At 41.2% G+C, this 23758-nt stretch overlaps 1 protein-coding gene and 1 long non-coding RNA gene across 3 annotated transcripts; both read left to right on the top strand.

Moving 5' to 3' along the window:
* The first annotated feature begins 1592 nt into the window (after nucleotides 1-1592).
* On the top strand, nucleotides 1593-23405 carry LOC124299062 (FK506-binding protein 2). 2 transcript variants are annotated; one of them, XM_046751943.1, is made up of 4 exons: nucleotides 1593-1847; nucleotides 21282-21445; nucleotides 22172-22296; nucleotides 23052-23405. In XM_046751943.1, exons 1-4 carry the CDS (start codon nucleotides 1639-1641, stop codon nucleotides 23238-23240), a joined length of 687 nt encoding a protein of 228 aa, XP_046607899.1. In that variant the 5' UTR covers nucleotides 1593-1638; the 3' UTR covers nucleotides 23241-23405. The 2 variants fall into 2 exon arrangements, with proteins under 2 accessions (XP_046607899.1, XP_046607900.1); XM_046751944.1 differs by having other exon boundaries at nucleotides 1594-1847; nucleotides 22172-22284.
* Nucleotides 16158-17366, top strand: LOC124299064 (uncharacterized). The gene is made up of 2 exons (XR_006906936.1): nucleotides 16158-16257; nucleotides 16758-17366. It is a non-coding gene; the product is annotated as an uncharacterized LOC124299064 (long non-coding RNA).
* Nucleotides 23406-23758: the final 353 nt, after the last annotated feature.

Genomic DNA, 23758 nt, shown 5'->3' with positions numbered 1-23758 from the left:
CACAGATGATGCATATTGGGCCTGAATCGTTAGAGGCTCTACATATCACGTAGATATTGTCCCTTCGCTGCTCTACTTTGCATTATGATTCGGGTTTCGCACGAGTTATCTAAAATTGCAATGGCAGCTTGTAAAAGCCATGCTGGATAGTGCACCAATCTATCGAAAGATACATCACTCGCATATTACATATGCTTGTAAATATACCAAATATAATTTATGTTAGACCCCACTCGAAAAAACGCCTTTCTACACATGTGATGCGGGGACAAAAAAATACCGTGTTCATTTCAAAGAATCTGGAAGTGACTTGGAAAGTCTATGAGAGCTTGATCTCTGCGTGTTAGCTATGCAACTACAGAAAAGGTAAAGTAAAGCAGAATAAGAATTGACGGAAGCTGTGCAGATACCCACTTGATATTCTGAAGAGTATCCTACTCTCTACGATTACATGGGCTGTCACAGCTGCTTTAATTTTATCCGTGCTAATCACTGGAGTATTCAACGAGTCCAACGTACTACCGTGTCATTCGATGTAGTTGACGTACCGAACAAGTAATGAATCATAAGAGCGAAAAATTTCAGCTGTCGATTTCTCGAGCCATCTCGGAAATCTGTACGAATGATTACTGATCACCTTCAAGTCGTTCTTTTCATCATTTGTTCATTTAAGGTTTATGCGCCTGTCGATCGACTCGTTTTCGTAATGGTGTTATTTTACGGAGTTTGAATACGATTATAAGTGTGACTCGTCACTCCGGCTAATCTGCTGGCGAACCAAGAACCTGAACCCATCACGGCGGCTTTAACCGTGTACCCATAGATTATTGTATCTCTATTTTACTGCAAGCTGAATCGTATACATTGACCTCTGCAATCAGCAATCATCGGTGAAACTCTAAGACGATGCGGAAGGTGATTACCATTTTGGAGTCTATAAAAAATGCACCCTTTTTGCCATTTGACAATTGACACGCAACTTGAAGTTTCAATCCATTAATGTAGAGCGGATTCGGCGCGATTAGTGCTGACAGAGAGTCGGACAAAAGTTATCGATAATCGGCCCAAATTATAGTCGAATCAATGAACTGTCAGACTATTTGATGTTGTATTAGGTTTGCTTGAGCTCGCCGTTGAAAATTTTAAAGAAGCGACCGTCAATGAGACTGTTCGGCAATGATAGAACCCTTCCAAAACGACCAAATCAATCAAAAATCCATACCAAGCTGGCGTTCAAGCGCGATGACATCATTGGAATCAAAATCAAGAAAACGAACAGGAGAGGACCAGAGTGAATTTACAGAGCTACGTAGGCGCGTACACGTAATGCGTAAGGTGCTACGTTGACTGAGAGAGAACCAATGAAACGGCGCAATGTGGCAGCCGGTCGCTCGGTCGGCCACGCCACTTCCTCCGCCGCCGGTTCTCCCCCCCCCCCCCCAGCCCCCTCCTTCCTGCCCCACCCTCCTATTCCTCCCCCTCACCCATCAGCCCTCCACCGCCCCCCTGCCCCGCTGCCGACGGCAGACGCCCCCTCCGACGCTCCTCGACGCCGCTTGACGCCGCACGACGTGGCCTAGCGCGACGAAGCGCTTCGCTTGCAGCTCAGTTGCCATCAGCGCCCGACATCGTACAGACATGACCTGTTCGACGTCCCTGATACTCGCCTTGGCGACGTGTTGCGTGCTCGCGTATTTTTCCACCTTCTCGGTGGAAGCCGCGCCTGATGCCTTCAAAGTGGATACGGTATACGTGCCAGAAGTCTGCACCGTCAAGTCGAAAAAAGGAGACCAGCTGACGATGCACTACACCGGAACGCTCAAGGATGGTACCAAGTTTGATTCAAGGTCAGTCATTTCAATTTCTCGCGACGGACCTCAATCTTAGATTCGTCTTTCGTTTACTGAGACTCGATGGAATTCCTCTTTTCCACTCGGCATTTTTCAAGAGAATGGCCCCAGGAACGTAAAGCGTTTCCCAGTCGTTTTATCAAAGTCAACTTCCAGATTGATGCGATTAACTGGTATGCTGAAAAAACTGTGCTAAATACTGTTGCAGGTGGCTATAATAGTTAATATCCATCACACTTGCAAATTAGAAATATGTCTTGACGCTAGTACCAATGGACAATATTCGCATGAGTTATGCACGCTACGAATCTAATTGCTTGCGATTTTCGTAATAACCAGTCAAATGTTGATTGCCTTGATTTCTCGATTCCAGCTCTGGTCTGATGGAGTTTATGCGAATAATAGAAGCCGACTAAGCGGTACATAGTTAAAATCAATCTTCTCTGGCAGTGATAAGCATACAGAAAATAGCCTACCTACTAGTGGGTTGAAAGATCGGAACCTCTGACTTTGTTGCAATATGGATCAACACTCAAAAGCGATGATTTATTCCAAGTAAAAGCATTTAGAAATTTATTCTTCGCCGTGATAGATCATTAGTAAATCATTGCAATGCGTCCAATAAATTTTAGAGTCATAGCCACATGCCACAACTACAGCTGTTCTGATTTTCGGTACAATAGTAGTAAAGGATATAAGCCCTTTCCTTACAATTAGTTAAATTTACTAACTCGACATACTGTACGAGTAACTTTACTCTCTGCGGCCTTATCGGTAGCGTCGTTCGCTAACCGATAAAGAATGCTACATCACACAATGATAATACTAGTCTCAAATCTCCTCAGTTGATCGTATGGTGTCGATGAAATATCTGGGTCATATTTATTTTGCGTTCGCAAGAGTATACGGGCAAGTTGTTCACTGATACGTAAAAATTATCTCGAGTCTGAGACGAATTACTAATTATTTACTAAATCTTACGGGCAATCAGGGTTGATTGAATTATATTGGTACCAAGCTATATTCAGTAGACCACTGAGCTTGATAAATTGTAGAAATAGATTCTAGTTCACTTAGAAAGTTGACGGATTAAGGTTAGCTTGGGGTTATAGAAGTTGGATGGAACATCAGAAAATATATTGCAGTGAAGACGTTGCAAAAGTTGACTTGCGGAACTATCATTGAAGTATTTTGGCCAATTTACAAGAACAATGTGTTGAAGGATTTTCACCTATACTTATAACATGGTGATATCTGCGGGAAAACGTTGTCGAAAAAGTGCGCTCAAAACTCTCTTGAAGGTAACCAATATTCAAAACAAAAGCTCAAGCACACCCGATAATTGGAGTGGTAACAAAAAGTAACGTATCCGGTTGTATCGGACACAAACGCTAGCGGCCTTGGAAATAGATTATTCTGGTCGAAGTAGAGGAGATAGTCGATTTCATTGCTCGGACAGACGAGTAAGTTGAAAAGTAAGATAAACGTTTGGTGTCTTGGGGTTCGCTAATTTGTACTCTTTGATTGAACAGAGTCAATGATAATTGGAGAATAAATTATCTTGTCCAAACGATTAATGCTTATCGTTAGATCCTATGTTAGAAACAACCTGCGAAAATATGCATAAAATGTAATAAACGGGAGAAGATGTCAATGTCGGTCATCGCCCTACGCGGAAACCTCCAAGTATCCGGCTGCCAGCTTTCCCCTCGTGCAAACTGTTCTCCCGAAACGGTTAGACACACACGGTACAATTGAAAATATAGTCAGCCGTTGCGCTATTTTCTCTTTTTGCCAGTTGACGCATAAATTGCGATAAATCTGCGTGGCCGCCTTTCAATTTGTGAATTCGCTAGTTCTGAGGATCAAGATTTTCTATTACTTAGAGTATACAAAGAGCCGCAGAGAGTTGTGCCTACACATGTGTGAATTGATACTGGAACGGAAGTGGTGTCTAGGGTACTGATTTACGTTGGCTTCACAATAGAAACGAGTAACAACCAGCGCCTAGAAGTGCCACCATTTTGTATTGCAATATTAACCTAATTAAGATTACTCCAGACACCACTTTCGTTTCAGAATCAATCTGTACGTATTTGCTAATTATGATCCAATTTCATAGAATGTGACGTTCACCGATACATCTGTCACTGTGAACAAATCATAACAACATCCGTTGAGAAAATCAAGAAAACTGAAGAAGAATAAATAACGTATTGCCATGATCACCGGCATTGCCTGTATTTCAGATTCATCGTCAGGGTTTTATAATTAAACTCACCACACTTGTTGCCATCTTGATATGAACGAAACTTTCAAATATCTGTCGATTGTCCTGTGAATATCCAACCAAATGAATATTTTGGCGAGTGTTTGGTGTTTTTGCACAAGACAATTGTATCGGGTTGACGAATGTAAACTGTACGTGTACAACTTACCTTGCAGAGTAAGATTCCGAGCATGTGAAAAAAACAGCCTACCTCTGAAAATAGATTTACGTACAATGTAAGTTCGCGGTGTAATTTCTAAAATATACCAGTTAACATTAGAAAGTAATTGGGCATGATAAAACAGCATGTGAAAGAAGTGTAACAGAGCAATAGCTAATCAAAATGAGAAAAGAGAAAAGAGAGATTTTTCATTACGACGGGGCGGGAAGGGGTAGCGATGGGAGGGGAGGCAGCTACATGTATAATTTCGTTGAAAAGACTCGTCGGCTAAACAAATATTGCATCTAAAAACATTTTTTAACTTAAAGTTAGACATTGACGCTACTTTCCAAATGTCGTTTGTGTCATGACCGGGCATCAATGCCTCTCATCGAATCGTGTGACAACCAACAGTGCGAGTGTTAGCTACATACCTATCTGTGCAACAAGCAGACGCAATGAACCAGAGCACCCAGTTTGCGAAAGAATTCCAAATATAAGTTTGATTTGGATAAAAAAAAAACCTTCCACCAACTAAGGAGACAAGGTTTCGTTATTCCAGTTTCCGTCCTCACCACAGGAAAGACTGTCGAAATTGAAGAAAGTGACTACCGCTTTCCGGTATCTTGTGTCGCTTAAGAAGAAAGAACAATGAAAGTGTCCCACGTCGACGTACTACACAAAACGGATTCTAAACGATCGTGGGGCTTGCAGAAATTTCTTGTCAGAAATTCATGCTTCAAGTCAGTAAATCGCAAATGAGATTTCTTCAAATTCCTGTTCTCAAAGACGGCGTGGATTTCTATTTAATACACAGTTATAAATTTCTTATTAAGTAATGCTTCGCAATCTATACCTATTCTTGAACTCTCATGGGCATTCGAACTTTCATTAAGTGGAATTCAATGACAGTGAAAATACACCAGGCACTTATAAATACACTTGGATTCGGCAGGCTGATATTGATCGACATCTACATTGGGGCTGCCCACGTATCGTCGAAAGTTAAAAAAATAAAAAAGAGACTGTCGATTGTTGAAAAAAAATTATAAATAAATACGTTCGTTCGTTTTTAAGCCAGGGGTGTTATGGGTTGTGAGGCTAGATTCGAGACGAGCAGATAGACCTCGGAATAGAAAAGAGAAAGGATAGAAAGTAACGGCGATAAGGTGCGATTTCAAATAATCAACGCTTAACTGAACAAGGACTATGTCTATACGCATGGAAGGGAGTCGATAGCGTTATCGTAGTTGTCACGGAAGAGGGTGTTAGGGGAGGATAGAAATAGCGTAGCCAGCAGCGAAGGTACCGTGACTAGAGGTAGGGGAAGTAACCACGCTTATCGGTCGGACGACACCACCACTGACCATTCCTTGGTGCAAAGTCTGTTAATTGAAATTTGAATTACATCGCCTAACTCCGGGTTGTGAGGCTCCGGCCGGATTATACGCAATACCATCGATCTCTCTGTATGGGTACGTTTGTACAACCACGATACATGCAAGTGCGTATAGAGGGGTTTTCATGTCTTTTCATCTCACCGTGGAAGGTCATCATCCTGCACCTTTTGGATCAGTTTTCTCTTACAGCACTGTCTTTATAAGCATTGGCTTGCATCGGCATTGATCAATTCATTCAAACCTATCACAGATACAATTTATTTCGATCGAATCTCGATCTCGAAATTTCGATCGGTTACTATCGAATTAGCACACTGGCCATAATTCCAGTGTCCCAGTCGAACGTGTGTCATTGATACCAACTCATTATATCTATCTATAAACAGCAAAGAAAGTTTCACCTTTGAAAAGTGAAAGAGTAGTAGAACGGTTTCAGCTATTGAGCCTTTGCCGACTAATGTGACTGGATTTCATTAGCGCTGGTGAAGCGGAATGCCATTCGAGGTGTTCGTGGCTGCACGCCGGAGGCAACCGCTAGGGGGGATCCATGTTTACAGAGATGGATGGTAGATGTTGTTTTTCCCGCGGGACAAAAATGGGTTACTCAACCGACTGTGTTTCCTGCCTGCCTACATGGAGACTCTTAATTAGAAGCACTCGAAACCGTTCCTACTCACGTGTTATAGTACAAGTAATTATCCGATAACTGAAAACGGATCGATGAAACCTATTTATATAAATCTATAACCGTGCATGTTCTATTTCGATCGCGCCAACTATTTCTTACAAAGATATAAATTGTAGAGTAATAAGTTGCCAAAGCAGCGGGCCAGAACGATGTTTTTCCAGTGAGAAGCGAAAATAAGTAAAACACTATCGAGACCACGTAGCAAAATTCAATTGTAAGGCTGACCATTACCTAATTTATGGACACTCACCTTGAATCCAATACATTAACTTGTTGTGTACTTCATTTTGGTGGTGTTTTCTAATGTTCATGTAACTTATACAGAACACGTTTAAAATATCTAATACCAGAATCCGCATCAAAACAGCTCAGTGTTTACGAATCAAAGTCACAATAGAATAATGATCCACATTATATTAGCATCCACCATTTATAACTTCCTGGTATAAATCCGATCAAATGCATTTGAGAAAATCCTTTCTTTAATTCGATGTACAGAAGTCGATGTTTCTTATATAGAATGAGCTCCTAAGTAGGCGAGACTCCGTTTATTCACCACATCTCAAACACGGCTTCGGCAAGAGTATCCCGCGAGAGCGAACTCAGCAGGACTCCAGGATTATTTTCCCTTAGAGTATGCTCTCGATATATGTCAGTCCTCGACTTGATGATTCGAAGTGAACCGTTGATGCCTTGGGAGAAGCTTTGTATACGTAGTAGCTGCGTTGACCTGCCGCATCTTTTTCTTTTCTGTACGGTATTCAGCATATTCTTTTGCGCGGATGATATGAAGACAGAATCAAGTTCACCAGCGTGACAAGATTAGCTAGGTTCACTCCTGTGTGGTATAAAATGTACTTTATCTAACAGTACGCCATATGGAGCCACGATTTAAGGCGCGGGTGTTGGGCCTTTACTTTCAAATCTTCTTCTACATCATCGCTGTACGATATTGATTAAATCTTAAGAGTAAATCAACCAGTGAAATCAGCCGGATTTCTTACTCAGGAGATAATTTTTTGTATTCACCGATCATCTAGAGAATACATAGGCACGTATGCGCAAATGCTGTGGTTAGCTGAGCTCTGAGACCGCGGAATTGGGGCCTTCCGTAGTCACGAGGCATCTAGGTCGTATACCGCTTCCAACGGCAAAACTAGGCTGTTCCCCCCTGCATCCGCATTCCTACAGCTTTCACCTTACACGTTTCCATGGTTTGAGTGGGTTGGTCCACTTCATCTGTATTCCAAAAGGCAACGATAGTTGAGTAACGCACGGAAGTATTGCCCACGGCCACGTGCAAGTATACCTGCGATGCCGAGTTATGCACCGGAACTACCAAATTATCTTCAACGACCATGACTCTGTCTTTCCGATATACAATCCTGAACCTTCGGAGAGATTGACGTTGACACGCTTCAGTATCCCTTGAGGTTAGGATAATCGTGGTTGGATATTTATACTTGGACCGTCATCGTTTTTGAGCGGTAGCTTCGATTAAGAGAAAACAACTGCCGTATCCTGAAATTTCGTTTGGGCCCGATTCTTGTCCTGGGCTGAAAGCAAGCCTGTAGAGCAGCATAGTCCAGGATATGCTATTCTTTGAGGAGCCACCGAACTTTTCATTAGCATTTCATTATATTGTAACCCACACCACAACAGTACAATTAGAATTTCACCTAAAACTTAATAAGTATCGTCGTCGTTAGATGGGTAACACTCAGTTAGAGTATAAATATGCGTAGAAGCTCAATGCGCATCGATCTACTTTGCCAGGGTGGACACTTGCTACAATGGTACCAGAAGAAAGTAACAGTCAGGACCTTTTGATAAATTGATTTGTGAACGGTCTGATGGCTTTCGATTGATATCCCGAGGCAGATACGAAATGCTGAAAGGGAAAAATTGAAATGAAACATGATTTTCGAGAAGAGAGAAGGCCTTCACACGAAGTAGATATCCACATAGGTATTGATGTACCTATTTTGCTAGATTGATCCAATGGTTGAACGGCGATGGCGCAATATGTACACCACAAGAAATATAATTCGAGGGCTGCCAATTTGAATTTCATTTATAGCACTGAGCCAATTGAAATGATCTTTTCAGTTTTGTTTAAAACTCCCAGTACTTAGTTAACTTCAGCTGAGGTGGAAACTGTCACCAAGTAGTCGTGGCAACATTTTGTCTAACCTTTATGAAAAGAAGAGGCACCTGACGGCTGGATTGAAAAGGACTCTGCCCACTCTACTTTTCCATGCAAACATATCGGCATAAATACAGTACCTAAAAGATGTTCGTCTTCAAAAATTTAGAAGATGGCTCGTACTTCCAGTTAGGGTGCGTGTCGCACGGAGAAGGGGGCGGGAAGTGGACAGAGAAAAGGAGTCATTGAAAATACCGTGGTACCGAGACCATCAATCACGGGAACCATCATAATTCATCGTCGGATGCCTATTCAACGTGATACCAAATAACAACAGCTCGAAGCTATTCGGTGAAAGCTAATAGAAAAAGGTTCTCGTTTCCGAAGGATGCAATAACGAGTCGCGTGATACGTCAATGAGTGTACCCTCAGGGAAAAAATCCAACTTGGGTGTAAATTCGTACCCCCAACTCATACGTAATGCTAAACTCCTACATGAAAAAAATTGAGGGTACGAATTTACGCCAAAGTTGAGGGTTTTTTTCGTGAGGGTAGATGTCAATGCGATTCAATTCAACCCTCGAATGCTAAAGCTCCAAGAAGCCAACAGATTACGTTACCGCTGTTGAATTTTACTGTTTATCTCCAGCTGGCTTTGACCAACAAAGTCATCCAACTTTGGCTAGCATTCGTTAACCCGTGCACCATTTCTCTAATTTGAAATGAAGTAAAGCCAGTAAGACAGCCTACAAGGATTCAATCACAGCTTTCTGCGGTTGCAACAAATTGTTAGTCAGCGTTGTACACAATATCAAAACTTGCGAAGGTTTTCCTCTGGATTTTGCCGAAGGTTGCCGAAGGTCGCGACATTAATCCGAGGATTATGAAAATCATGAGTCTTTAGTATGTCTTGACACGATCCCGTTAAGTAATCCGATTGCCAACATGTAACCTTATTTTTTCTTATTAAATTTACAACGATATGGCGAAGTGCATGTCGTCCTCGTCGATCGAACGTCATTTGTATCAGGCTCGCGTACAGAAATTGAATTTAATCAAGCGTAACTTTCTGGCTCGGACAGCACGTCACTAACAAACCTTTTGCTTCCCGTCAACACTCCTTAGCCCGGATAATTATATCACTATTGTCTCATCTTTCTGAACCTCGCGGCGAGCAATCAGAATTCCTGAAAAACGAACGATCTTCGTGCTTAACGGCATTTCTAATTATTCCCATCCGATTTCGATCTAGTTCGTATATCTGTAGAGCATCGAAAACTAAGATACACTGTTTCGGCATGGTAGCGAAGTCGTGTTCAACAAAGTATTGTCTCCTAATCATCGCCCTCTTACTTCTTTTGCTATTTAGAATCGTCCTCACATACGTACTCATACTCGCGTGTAATATTTACCTGTCCGTCTTTACCTCAAACCTCAAATCTTACCGCTTGCCCGTGTCGCTACTCAAAACATATTAGCTGTATGTTTCACGTATTGGCGACTTGCTCAAAATCTTCTATGTATATCAACTCTGTATTCTCTCGATTTTTTGTAAATCCCCAGTTGTCCTTCCGATCTCTCGCGATATAGTTCGCATATCTTTCAAATAAAGTACATCGTATCATTGTTTTATAAAATATAATTTAGCCGTCACTGTTGAATGCAAGTACTCGGAAGCCAATTACGAACGAACTTTGTACCTCTGTTACGAACAGATATTAATTAAAATTAGTAATCTACTCGACACGGCGTGCGTGCGGGCTGTGGCGACAGCGGGGGTAATGGTTATAGCAAAGTAGGAGATGGCGTCGTTGAGACGAGAATTAGAAAACATATTGCAGACGTTCTGAATTATTATTCTCAACTTCATCAATGAATCATCAACGAATTCGAAGAACAATAATCACCACGTGGCAAGACGTTATTTACTACTTGATTTTCAAATCCACCCGACCAGCACTTTGAATTAATTACAGGCGTTATTTAGTCCGTTAATACCTCTCTGGCTGCTTTGCGATCCTTTGATCGCACGAGTTAAAACTCTGTCCAAGGCTACCGAATTGAATGAGCCAGTGTAGGTACGCCTGGCCACTATCCCCCAACTATTCCAACGTTATCGAGTGTTGGGCCGTATTCAGACTCCAGTTCGTTGAAAAGCCTGCTTGGATTCTAATGAATCTTCGAATTATGTTTCTCATACTTGCAACTGGCGCAAGCCTCACGATTTTAAAGATAGCTGCTGACTGACCAGATAGTGAAGCTTTCGTAGCTGTTGACGTCGACACTTGTTGCTCTTCAGTGTAATATAAACAGTAGTCAACTAAGTTCTCGTCACAGCTTTTTGCAAATTTCGCTTATGCCTCACGCATCTCGATACTATACTGATTGAAATCTCGGTACTAGGCTGAGTCAATGTTCGTATTCGGTAGAAAATTACATTTTGCATATTTACCTCAGGCAACATACAAAACGTATATCGAATTTTCTCACTATCTCGTCAACGTTCAGCTTTCACGAAAGTTATTAATTCGGTGGGCAACTAACTGAATTAGATCATGAATGGAAGACAGCGCATAATAGTTAGTAAAAATAACGGTTTGGGTCGACGTTAATTCTCCCAACAACCGCACCTCAATATGTAATCATACTAATGGCGGTCTCTCTGCTCTTTCATTATACATGTATCCATAATAGGCTGAAAAAGGAAATAGGGAAACCGGAAGTAAAATAGAACTCATCCCGTTGTTCATAATTATTCAAAGGTTTCACCGTCCCAACTTCATCTTTTACTCGTATACCGTCTATCGCAATTGCCAATTCCATCTTTCCGGTTTGCAGAAATAGCTACGGTACTGAAACGAGTAGCTGAAGAATCTGGATGTGAGATTCTATTCAGATTCCATAATCTTGTACGGGGGAAAATGAATTTCTTTCATAACAAATCGACACTCCTATCTGCGTCCTTTCAAATCAGCATACGTCAGTTCTCCTTTAAAACCGAAACAACGACATTTACGGATGGTGGAAATTTGAAAGTCGATCTCGTGATCCGGAAGAAGTGGCTTCCATGCGGTCGCTCGCCGTGCAAATATACCTTATATTATGAAATAATGTGCACAGGCTACAGAGGCGGTGCAGGTCGTATGGGCAGAGGAGGGAAAGGGGTTCTGAGCACCAGCGCTCCGACCAGATAGCGCTGAATATTTCATGCTGGCTTGTAGCGTAACATACGCCTCACTTGGGAAATCCGGGCGAGGCGGCATGGTGCCCCACGTTCTGGTCGAGGCGTCATCTTCTCTCACCTGCAGAACCTCCTTTAAGCAGTTTCATTACAGTCTTTTGACTTTTCATTAACAATAGTTGGCAATATCAAAGAAAGACGAGAATCAACCCGGTAATTTTTCGCGTACACTCACCCATTCCAGTTTTCAGCTGGTTCGTACACTTGGCGTAAAGTAAGCATCTATTCTAACCCTGGAAGGTCTCTATTTCTTGGCTCATGAATAGTACAAAACTTTACAGTTTGCGAAATAGGCTGCTGACTCGGTGTGATCCCAACCGTGGAACAGTTTTGCGGTCAAAGTACTAACTGTACATGTAATCCGGGCATCTTCTTAACAATATAATTTCCCCATGCAAGGTTACAGGAAAAACGATCGAATTAATTTAACAGACTCGTGGATTCAGAACTTCGAAGTTGCCGTTATAAAATGATCCTCATGTCCTCGGATGACATGATTTAGGAAAACTTCACCATAAATGAGCAGATCGGGACGATTCCGTAGACTAGCATAGTGTACTCGCAAAAATACGACATTACGCAATTTGACAAAAGTAAATTGTGATTTCGCATTCAGTCTTCACTTATACCCTGACGAATCACTAATTACTTAATGCAAATTAGTGCCGCAAGTCTGAGAACTACTGTTAGCTTTGTTTACGTATTATTAATCAAATCCTAGCGCAGATATTAGGATGAGCGTATGGTACGCTGTGCAAAAAATTGGGTAAGTTCGAAATTGTAAAAAACAAGATCGACGTAGCAATACGGCTGGCGAGCGATGGCTAAAGGTTTGTTCAAAATTCACGGATATCTATGCCGCTGCATAGGTGTGTATACGTTTGTGCAGGATTGCACGTATACCGTAAAGGGAAGCAGCATCCATCCCGAGGTTCGTAGTGTCGGTTCACGTGAGAAAGCACAGGCAGGAATGTATGCGCATGCATGTCGGGAGAAACTCCTGCTGCAGGAGATAAGGATAGAGTCCATAAATTAATTAGTCTAAGTCTGTAAGACTAAGAGCCGTGTACGCTATACCACGCGCTATCCAGTGTTCCGCGGTCGGGTTCTTAGCCAAGTTCGCAATAAGATTGAGGCACGTTGAACGGCCCTCTCGCGTGAAACTTGGACGTTGGACTCCTCGTCGAAAACTGCAGGAGAGAAAGCTAGACCACGTACACGACTCTTTACCGTCCTGATCCTCGGTATTGTACGGGCGCTAATACTTGCGTAGGGTGGAGAAGGCCGTGCACAAAGCTGAAAGATACTGCTGGGCCCCGGTATCGCAATGAAAAGGGCGGCTATCCGCGGAATGGGTTGGAAAGGGGAGCATGTTTTTTATATGAATTACCCGAAAGATATTACTCCATCGGGACAGGGAAAACAGCTCTCCGAGGCACGGAAATGTATACTTGGCCCCTGATACGGGGACTCGATGTTTTATTTATAGAATATTTGACAACGCGCTGGTATTCCAATTGCGGGAACGGTCATGTTGAGGCCGGTCAAGTACTTTCCTGTGATACTCTCCTCCTGGCCACTTCGCTCCCTCAACCCCTGCGGACTGTCGGTACCCTCTTTAACCCGCCATATTACCTAATCCGCACATAAATTAACGGTCGGAACGTAAACCGCCAAGCCTTACCATCAAATGACCTACGGTGGCCATTACCTGTTCCTCTATGGCCTGGTACCGCTACCGGCACGGTGAATTTTCCCTTTGGCGTCGTTCAATTTGTTGTCAGCTGCCCACAGGCGAAATAATATAGATGCGCAAAATGTGAACTTCGGGTAGGATCACTAATGCAGTTTATATAGTCATTTTATATCGATGTCTGCGGTACTTTCAGTTATGCCATATCACACAGATCAACCGATATCAACCACCTCTGGTTGTATTAATCAGCAATTAAATATAAAACGGTGTCAATATGTTACCGCCTGAAGAATTTTTAAAATCGAGAAAGTTTTGGTAGAAATGTTCAAACCCATTTTCAATGGGCAAAATCTTGCTAAAAAGCATTGAGAAAATATTCTGTGCCGCAGAAATACCAAATTCTATTCACTGGAAAATGAGCAGTCACTTACTCGGTGCACGTTCGGCGTGCTTGTACAAAAATTTTGTATTATGCGGATATTGATACATTTACATACACATATACATGTCAGTATCTTTATGTGGATTCGGATACAGTTATGTAAAGAGGTTAGGCAGCCGAAAAGTGCGCACAGGGTACGAAGTATTCCCGCGAATAAATTTAAATAACGGGGAGTTCTTTGATATGTTAATTTTTTCTGTGTTCGGTAGGGAACGGGTTGAGCCATTCCTAGGCAAAACTTTTTCTATCCTAATCCCTTCTATCTCCTATCAATTTATAAAAATTAGTATGCATATCACCTTTGATACTGAAAATAACTGAACTAAAATGAAATGGAACACCGCCGGTATGTACGTGGAAATCGCGTTCTCAGATAGGAAAATTTTATAAATACAAATATAAATTTCATAGATATTTCGCATACCTTGGTGGCTATCGAGAACGAATCCAAATCTTAGTTGAGGCTCAAATGGTTCTTGTTACTCAAAAGTCTGTGTGAACGAAATTGCAGAACATACCGGTGACCCTTGACTATCGATACACTAAGGTTGTACCACTGACTGTGTCACTATCACTGCACACCTCTTTGGAATTAACTCGAACAAACCCAGTAAACATGAGCCGGTTAAAATGTGGTTGAAGAAACGTTAAGGTCGTATAATTATGGTATAGGTAGAAAATATTACCGTGTTCGATATACGGTAATTTTTCAGTAAAATATTAATCGTTGTCTCTCCACAAATATTATACGATTTTCATTACACGTACATTTAAACAACGGTTTCTAGACTAATAATCAACGTTTTGTTTACTTGTTCAATTGCTAATTTAAATTCGTTAAAAACCGGTATATTTATAGATATTAAAATACAAATTTTCTACGTTTCATCGTCAACGTTTTGTTGTGGTAAGCGAGATTCGTAGTATAAACGTGTGGTAAAACCGTTTATATTTCTAGTCTTATGAACAGTTAATATACATGTTTTATTCCTTCACCGGTAACACAAGTTTAACGTTTCATTCACTGCTTTTCTACAACATTTAAACAACGGTTTCTAGACTAATAATCAACGTTTTGTTTACTAGCTCAATTGTCAATTTAAATTCGTTAAAAATCGGTATATTTGTAGGTATTAAAATACAAAATTTCTGCGTTCCATCATCAACGTTTTATTGTGGTAAGCGAGATCCGTAGTATAAACGTGTGGTAAAATCCATTATATTTCTAGTCTCATGAACAGCTAATATACATATTTTATTCCTTCACCAGTAACACAAGTTTAACGTTTCGTATAGTTACCATACCTTGCCAATATGTTCTCATTAATTGTTTAATAATTAAGTCAATACACTTTTGATCTACTGATCACATGTAATACGTGAAAATTACGTCGTACATAGACTTGTCATATCGATACACAGAATTATATACCTACTCGGGCCGAAACGTAAACAAGATTTGTTTCGTACCTTTCTGACCTTCATATCCAAGAATACTACCCTTTTCAACATAGTGAGGGCAGGAATCAACTTTTACATCATTTACTTACATATTGCGATGTTTGAATTTGGAACTATAATCATTATATTCAAGTTTTTCTCATGTTAGCAGTGACTAAAATTCAACGTTTTGTTATCCTCCTCAGCACGTTTTTCTGATTACCTTAAATTTTGTAAACAACTGGTCATTCGATTTCCAATCTTTTTTTTCATTCGATAAACTAGTAAGTATCATCAAAAATATGAAAAAATTCAGGTGACATAACACTAGAAGTGATAATTTTATTCTACGTAATATTGTAAAGTAGAACAATATGTTACCTCCATTTTTTCAAATTCTTTTCCTTGTGTTATTGTTAATTCCCCAACATAGGAAAAAAAGTTGAAAAATCGATGAACAGATTTTTTTACAAAGGTCACCAAGAAATTACGTAGTTGAGCATATAAGTGCATCCCTTCGCGGCGTCTTTATTAATTGTAAAACATACGTTTTCCTATACCATAATGTATATATTGGAATAACCTGTGCTAGGAAAGCGAGTGGCCGTAGATGAAGCTCGTGTACCATGGATGTTACATATACGTATAATGAGCGCATGTATCAAACGACAAGCGGTCGCGAAGAATCGAGAATGTCCTAGCGTGAAATACTCGCGCCTCTTCTTCTGCCTCTGATTGGCTCGCTAGGTCAGCGTGTTGTAACTCGTACGGTTCCTGCACGCTGAGAGCCGAGGACGACGCGCCAGAATGCCCCCCCCACCACCGTTCGCGAAGGCTCTCAGCTCACGCGATCAGTGAATCAGTCTAATTTGACCAACTTCCGAGGTCAGTGCACGTCCGTGTTTATGTGAGCCTTCATAAGCTGGTAAGTACAAATGTATTTTCTATTTGGAAAAATTTATCACGATGATTCAATACAGACGAAAATGACAATACAGGCGTAAATAACCTGACAATAAAAAGAAGAAACAAATACTTTGTGATTGCGTCGTACTTGCTTTTGAACGTCGCCGAAAGGATGTAGGCACAATAGAATTGCTTGTAGATAATGCTATAAGAAGCATGTCTATGGTATGGAATATATACTGATTGCAAATAGAAGCCGCAGATATTTATTGTTAGCTTCATTCTTACTTGTGCAGGCATCGTTTTTCTTTTATAAGGTTATCCAGTGAAATAGATCGCTAACACATACGTATCATGTACGAATGAACGATCATTTAGTGGCTGCATCTTTTCCCAATAAACACACAGTGGTTGAAATGATATATAATAGACCTGTCAAGACACGTTGAGAGAACGTTGAAATGGCACATAAAGATTATTCTACCTAGAATACAGGTGTTAAATACTATGTATTTTCAGGTATTTGACGGATTAGCAGTGATATCAAGGAAGTGAATGCTCCAGCTGCGGTCGAATAATAATTAAAACTTATGCGTACTGCGTACCTAGACAACGCTTTCTATAGCGTCTGTGTTCTTTTTTGAAATAATGTGCCAATACTTTTTATTATTTTACTTTGTCAGGATTGTGATTTTTTACCTAGTCCCGAGATGAAAGTTAACAATTTTCCTCGTTAGGGTATAATCATTGTATGATTATTTTGTTTCATGTTTTATTTGTTATCAAACCTCTTGTATCGGATATAAGTTTTTGTTTGTTCATGTTTACTTAATTTTACTATTTGCTATACTTCTATACTCTTGTGAGTATATCTGTACAATTGAGGTATGCGTATATGTAAAAGACTGTATGTTTATTTATACATCCCAGTCAACATTCACACAGTTACATCGTTGGCATAATAAAATGTCCGCATCAACGATACAGACAAACTGGTATATAAAAAACTACTGTTATGTTTCGGATACATTGTTAAAGCGGATATTTCGATACGTGTGCAATGTAACTATTGTCATTGTTGCCTTGGATGAAAGTACCTTATAATAAATATATATCATGTTTCGCAAAGGTGTGTGCTTTATCTCATTTAGTTGTCCTGTATTTCTCATAAGAATACATAGGTGTGGATGTAAAATAATTAATATCATTTAATTGGTGCAATGTACCATTACTGAAATAGCTAAGAATGTGAGCGTTGCTGTATCATCTAACCCCTGAGATAAGTCCATATTGACCATACAAGAAGCTTTTAACAGCTTGTGTATTAATATAGTACATGAAAAATTATACCGAAAACATATTCTCAAGTTGGTTGTTACACGTTTATCGGAACCGCGTGATATTCGATGAAGTGTATTCAATTAAACGTATAATAATTGTTTACGGATATCGTTTTTACGTTAAATCAACACACATTAAGTACGTGTATTATTATAAAAAAAATTTTCCAATGAACACGCTTATTAAACGTGTTTGAACCACGAAAAATGGTGGCTATAACAGGTATATATTAAACGTCTACGTTAACATTTAAATTGCGTTCTTTCATACTTGTTTCATTACGTTTCCGAAAACCGTAATTTCGACGTTTACTTCAACCGTGGAATATCCGGATCATAATCACTAACAGAAAACGTTGATGAGCGCAGTCGAAAAAACCTATATCAGGGCGGACATTTTTCACGAGAAAAAACGTATGTGCTGAACGATTATTCAACTATATACAACGTTATTTTTCGACGAATTTCTTACGATTTATTTACCAGCAATGTTTATTGGGAAACTCCAAGGCCCTGCACGGAAGTACGTGGAAGACCCCTTCTCAAACGTTTCGAAGAATAAAAGGCACTGGCATCGAGAACGTTGTTCAGCGTGTAATTGCCAATTGATAAGACCGAAGTGAGAAAACTTTTTATCGTCGGGCACAACGATAACACTACAAAAAACCTCACTCTCCCGCACCAGGTTTACCGAAACATTATTGACTCGTTCGCAAGAGATAAGGTAATTCGTCTCGTCAAGCCCGTGGCGAAGGCGGATTGGTTCAAAGTTGTTCCTGCGAACGAGGAATTGCGACATAACACGTTGTCCCTACATCGTATAGGAGGAGGTGTGATGAAACGTACAAGGTCGATGTTGCTTCTTGCTGTACGATTACTAACGAAATTCCACGAAGATTTGTTTCAATTTCGGTAGCCGTGTACTCAGGCCAAACGAGACTGGAAATTTGGGTCGACTATATTTGGCTTGGAGAGAAAAAAAATTAGATCGAATATAACGAGGCCTGCCTCAGGCTACGATCGAGCGCAAGTATCACGCAAACACCACCTTTTGCGAAATCGTCTAGAAGGCGAGGCGAGGCGAGCGAGCAAAAAGTTCGTTCTTGCGACGGGGATTGAAGATCGAAGCGAGGGTTTGATCCTCTTGTATGCCAGAATTGCGATCTTAGCTGGCTAAAGTATGAAAGTTCTTCTAACCATTGCAAGGACAGCCTACCACCGTTTTCCCGCGGGACAAATACAAGTCCAGGACCCACATCAGCGCCCGGCTATATTCAACCTTCTCCCACCGGTATCTCTTGAATATTTAAAACCTCCCTATGACACAAAAGTTTCACCCGCCCACCCCTGCCGTCTTTGTAGGAACCAGCATCTCTTCCACCATCGCCGTATCCCCCGCCTGCCCTAAATCCCATTCCAGGGAGTCCGGCGCAGCCTTTCCCCGTGTATATTTATGTATATTGTATGTATATACATATAAAGACACGTACATAAGTACGGAGTCGGGCCGACACCCGCGTACATGAATATACATGCAAAATATACGGATACCTATACAGCGTCGTACCCCTGTAGATTCTACTCCGGTGAAGTCAGTTTTTAATTTTTTACACCCCCGCGAGACTTGTCCCGCAGCAATTGTCTTTGCCTCCTGGGAAAGAAGGAAAAGATAAAACCTGAAAACGCGTTCTGCCACTCGATCGAGCCGTGAAATAATTTCCGGTCGTCGTTGGTAAAATGCTACACGGTGGGTGGTAAATATTACTGAGAAACGAGACAAGACCATAGCCGCACGAGCTCTGGCACTCTTTTCGAAACGCGGACGACGGAGTGTTTTAAGTAAACATGAACTCTAGACCAATAGCTGGAAAGACCCAACTTAAGAATCTCCGGGTAGCCATAAAACACCCCGTTGATTGAATAATTGAATAGCGTTACCGTACCACGGTATCGCATCTTAATTGATACTGCCATAGCAGGCGAACGAATAGTGCCCGAGAGGCTACTTCGTACGCAATAACCCGATAATTAGTTTACTATCGAAGGCTCCAGAAAGGTTTCCTGCTTGCACTTTGTCTTGTCACTTGCATCGCAACAAATCGCATTGATACGCAATAATCGATATGGAATATCCTCGGCCAAGGAGGCCAGTTAGATGGTGGATCTAACGATAAGTCGATTTAAGAATCATCTCGAGGATCATATTCTTCGCGCGATTTTCACCTAATTCAAACAACTAAAGCTTTTCACCGGATAACTAAAATTACCTATTATTGTTCCAGCGACTTTCCTATCGAATGATATAACATTTACAGTAAAATGTTAGGCCAGTCGTGTAAATACATCAGCCGCCGTAGCGAATCCTTTATACTTCGCTCTGTGTCAGCTTACACACGCGGTTCATCCGTTCCATTTTCGAAACCTGCGAGACACGTGTCCTGTGACTCGTCGCCAAGAAACAAAGTATAAGAGACTTGGGTGTCCACATCGTGACCCTGCTCCTCGTTCCCAATATTGACTTTCCTCCTCGTAAAAGGGGATGACGCCTGTATGCTTTGCTTTCAAGGCTTGGTAGTGGGCGATAGGGAATTGTATGCAGACAGGACAAGAATACGTGACACGATCAAAGGCTGCGCGGACCCTGCAGCCATAGCCGCCGATTCGCTCACTCGAAACTCGAGGAGTTCACGATTCACAATCTTGCGGCTGTTTTCAATCTTAACCAGATATCTAAACGAATGTTTATTCGTGCTCCCCGCCTATTCGGCATGGAAAATGCATTTTTAATTTTTATCGCAATTTCTTGAGCCACACGTAGAAAAAAAATTAAACATTTTCACAAACTGGGAAAGTAACAACGATAGAGCTGGTAAATACTTTTACCCCATCTTAAATTGGGTTGAAATTGATTCGCTCGTAGACAATTTTCTTCTCGTGATATTCGGTGCGTGTGATTTTCTGTCAGCACGCACCTGTCAACACAATGCATTTAGCCAGGCATCGTGAGGCGCGGTGCTGCAATAACAATTAATTCAACCCTCCCGAAGTGAAATACTTCCGAGTGCATACATCCGTTTCGGTCTCTGGCAAGTACACGGTACCATGTCGTCGGCACATGTACGCGCGCATGCATACTGTATGTACGTTAAGTATAGGCGTTCGTCTCGACCCTGCGCCGCCTGAGACTCCGGCCGTCAAACGATACTGGATGAGGTTACATCCGACGCGCCAAGGATCGCTCTCGACGCCCTACTCTGAACCGACGACGAATCGACGAGGCTTGCAAACGGCTAATTCGAGTACCTACCGCTTCAACGTTGTCAGAGCTCCAGGACTGAATTAACGTAACGCTGATCTTTAGAGAGGGTCGTGGTCTGCAGGCAAGGTTTTAATTTGCCAGTCGGAATTTCACTTGGCGTGAAATGTGCTCCGAGGTCCACATGCGGTAACCCGCGGCGTAACGGCAAAATCATCTCGCTGCAATATTTTACGTACATTTTTTAAAGACGCACCTACAATACATTTGACAGCTTGTCGGAATCCGGCGCCTCAAGCATACATGCCAAATATTTAAGATTGATCAATTTTTATACCAGTCACACCTGTTGTTATGGTAAACGGATAGATATTTCAATGAAAAATTGTTTGACGAACTTGACGTATTTTTCTAACGCGAGGCGCTCTCTTTTTTTTTTTGTTTCAGCTTGGACAGGGACCAACCCTTCACCTTCCAGCTAGGCGTTGGCCAGGTGATCAAAGGCTGGGATCAAGGACTCGAGAATATGTGCGTCGGCGAAAAGAGGAAACTGACGATCCCGCCAGACATGGGATACGGTGACCAAGGAGCTGGAAACGTTATCCCTGGAGGTGAGCATTCTCCAATTTTTTTTTTTTTTTCTCGTATTGCCCAGGTTTTTAAGCACGTGTCATCTAACTCGGCCTAAAACGCACTATACGAACGTGCTCAAGTGTCCGTAATTCAGCTAAATAATTCAAGTTTCGAATAAACATTGACAATATAAGTGCATTCACTTTTGGTATGCAGGCGATTATCTGCCTAGAGCGGTGAATTTCGTACGATGCTGATTCTTATCGACTACATCGGTGATGATCGCGAAAGACGCGGTGATCGAATTTGAATTATAGACCACATTGTCAGAACGTATCTTCGAGTAGCTTCCCAAAGTACCAATAACGTTTATTTCTACGGGCAATTAGTAACCATTATAATTTACCGGCGTTTGCCTACGCGAATAGACCTCATGTACATTGTCAACGATATCTTCGTGCGATTTGTTCATTGTCATGTATAGCTTGGGGAATTAATCGCTTGGCATCTATTTGGTACACGCGAGACTACAATTTCCGGCAATTATCCAAAACGATCGTATATTATAACTTTGGAGCCGAAAGTTACTCTGCGCGGACCGAATTCCTATCGAGCACTTGGTTCAAATTGCGCAAATCACTATAGATAACTGACTGGCACCAAGGATCAAAGATGATGGATAATCAATGTAAAACCTTATTGAAACAGCGTAGCGAATCAAACGGGGTATCTGATATCGTTATTTTTTTTCATTTTCACTCCAGGTGCGGTGCTATTATTTGACGTTGAGTTGATCGACATCAGCGATTCACCGCCAACGACTAATGTCTTCAAAGAAATCGATGCCAACAAAGACAACCAACTGTCCCGCGAGGAGGTGAGAACAATGGCAAGATCATTTCCCATTATTTTGGGGACTACGGTGTTGGCTATTATATTTATATGCAATTATTTAACCTCATGGTGGAGAAACTTCACATATTCTTTTTAGTTTTTTTATTTATTTCTTTTATTCGAACGACAGTTTCACTCGACTTGAGTAATGTAGCTTTGGACCAACTAAAGTGAGTCTGCACAACCACCAAAAATGACAGTACGAAATTCTACCGTTATTACATTCACATTTGAAACAAAAAATTTAATCCGGGTTCACTCCTATTTCTCATTCGCGAACCTATATTCTTCTTTAAGTATTTTTTGAACAAAAAAATTCGTTATAGATGTGCCTCGTAATGAGTAGAGATTGAAGAAAAATTACGGTTCTTTAACGGCACCAACTTTTATACGGCACGTATTTCCATGTCAATTCTTACTACTCGGGTGGATTTTTATATATATATAAAATGTATTTTATGTATATCTTTTATCAGATATTTCGTGCCTGAGTGTCAAAAATAATACTTTTTATACGCATAATGTTTGACTTACAAAAACCTAGGTTTGACGAGTAGCTTATTGTTCATCGAAACTTGCTCACATGTGATCGTACACCTCAATGGGGTTGCATTACATGACATTTTTCACCCCAGTTGTTTAGAGTTCGCTGGTCACCAAGTCGCTTATATTCTCAATGTTAGCTTAAACGATTGTCCAAAGCCGATGACTAGATATCTGACTATGCCTTTTTGGACACTATTGTTTCAGGTTAGCGAGTATTTGAGGAAGCAAATGATTGAGGCGGAGCAGGGCAGTGCCGGTGAGAGCGACGAAGTAAAGAAAATGCTCGCCGACCACGACAAACTCGTCGAGGAGATATTCCAGCACGAGGATAGCGACAAGAACGGCTTCATCTCCCACGACGAATTCAGCGGTCCGAAGCACGATGAGCTTTGAAACCCGTAATTAACAAAATTAATCACGTCACACTGACCACCGGAGAACTGCGAAGCTTCTGCAGCTCGTCTTTCCACTTGGCGTCATCCCGAAACCTACTCTCGACAACGGAACGGACACGAGCATGGCTCGCAACACCAAACGCGGTCACAAGACGCTATAATAGTACCTATTATGTACATATTCTCGCTCAAAGTACGACGAAATTCTTACAGCGCCGGGACGTAACAAACCAGCTCTCGTTACCATGCGTAGCGACGATTCACTAGTCGTCACGAATATTTGCCAAGGTAGATCCGAATTCGATTAAAAAAAAAAAAAAAATCACTGTAATGTCATTTGCAATAACTCGCACCTTCGAAATAAAACTCGCCGAAGCAAATGTTCAACAATTTCACAATTAGGTAAACCTAAGATGGCACAATGATGAAAACATGCAGGCCCGTGGTACGTCCTGACATTTCAATGAGAATTATAGAAAGTGCGATAGAGCGAGAGGAAGGGAAAATTGTAAAATA

Source organism: Neodiprion virginianus, chromosome 2 (assembly GCF_021901495.1).
Source record: "Neodiprion virginianus isolate iyNeoVirg1 chromosome 2, iyNeoVirg1.1, whole genome shotgun sequence".
Classification (NCBI taxonomy): Eukaryota; Metazoa; Arthropoda; class Insecta; order Hymenoptera; family Diprionidae; genus Neodiprion; species Neodiprion virginianus.
This window is presented reverse-complemented; position numbering and strand designations above follow the sequence as displayed.

What these genes read in the sequence shown, in the direction of transcription:
- LOC124299062 (XM_046751943.1), top strand. Translation starts at nt 1,639, where the DNA reads ATGACCTGTTCGACGTCCCTGATACTCGCCTTGGCGACGTGTTGCGTG. An exon ending in TGGAAACGTTATCCCTGGAG is followed by an intron (nt 21,446 to 22,171) that starts GTGAGCATTCTC and finishes TTTTCACTCCAG; the next exon opens with GTGCGGTGCTATTATTTGAC. An exon ending in GCGAGGAGGTGAGAACAATG is followed by an intron (nt 22,297 to 23,051) that starts GCAAGATCATTT and finishes CTATTGTTTCAG; the next exon opens with GTTAGCGAGTATTTGAGGAA.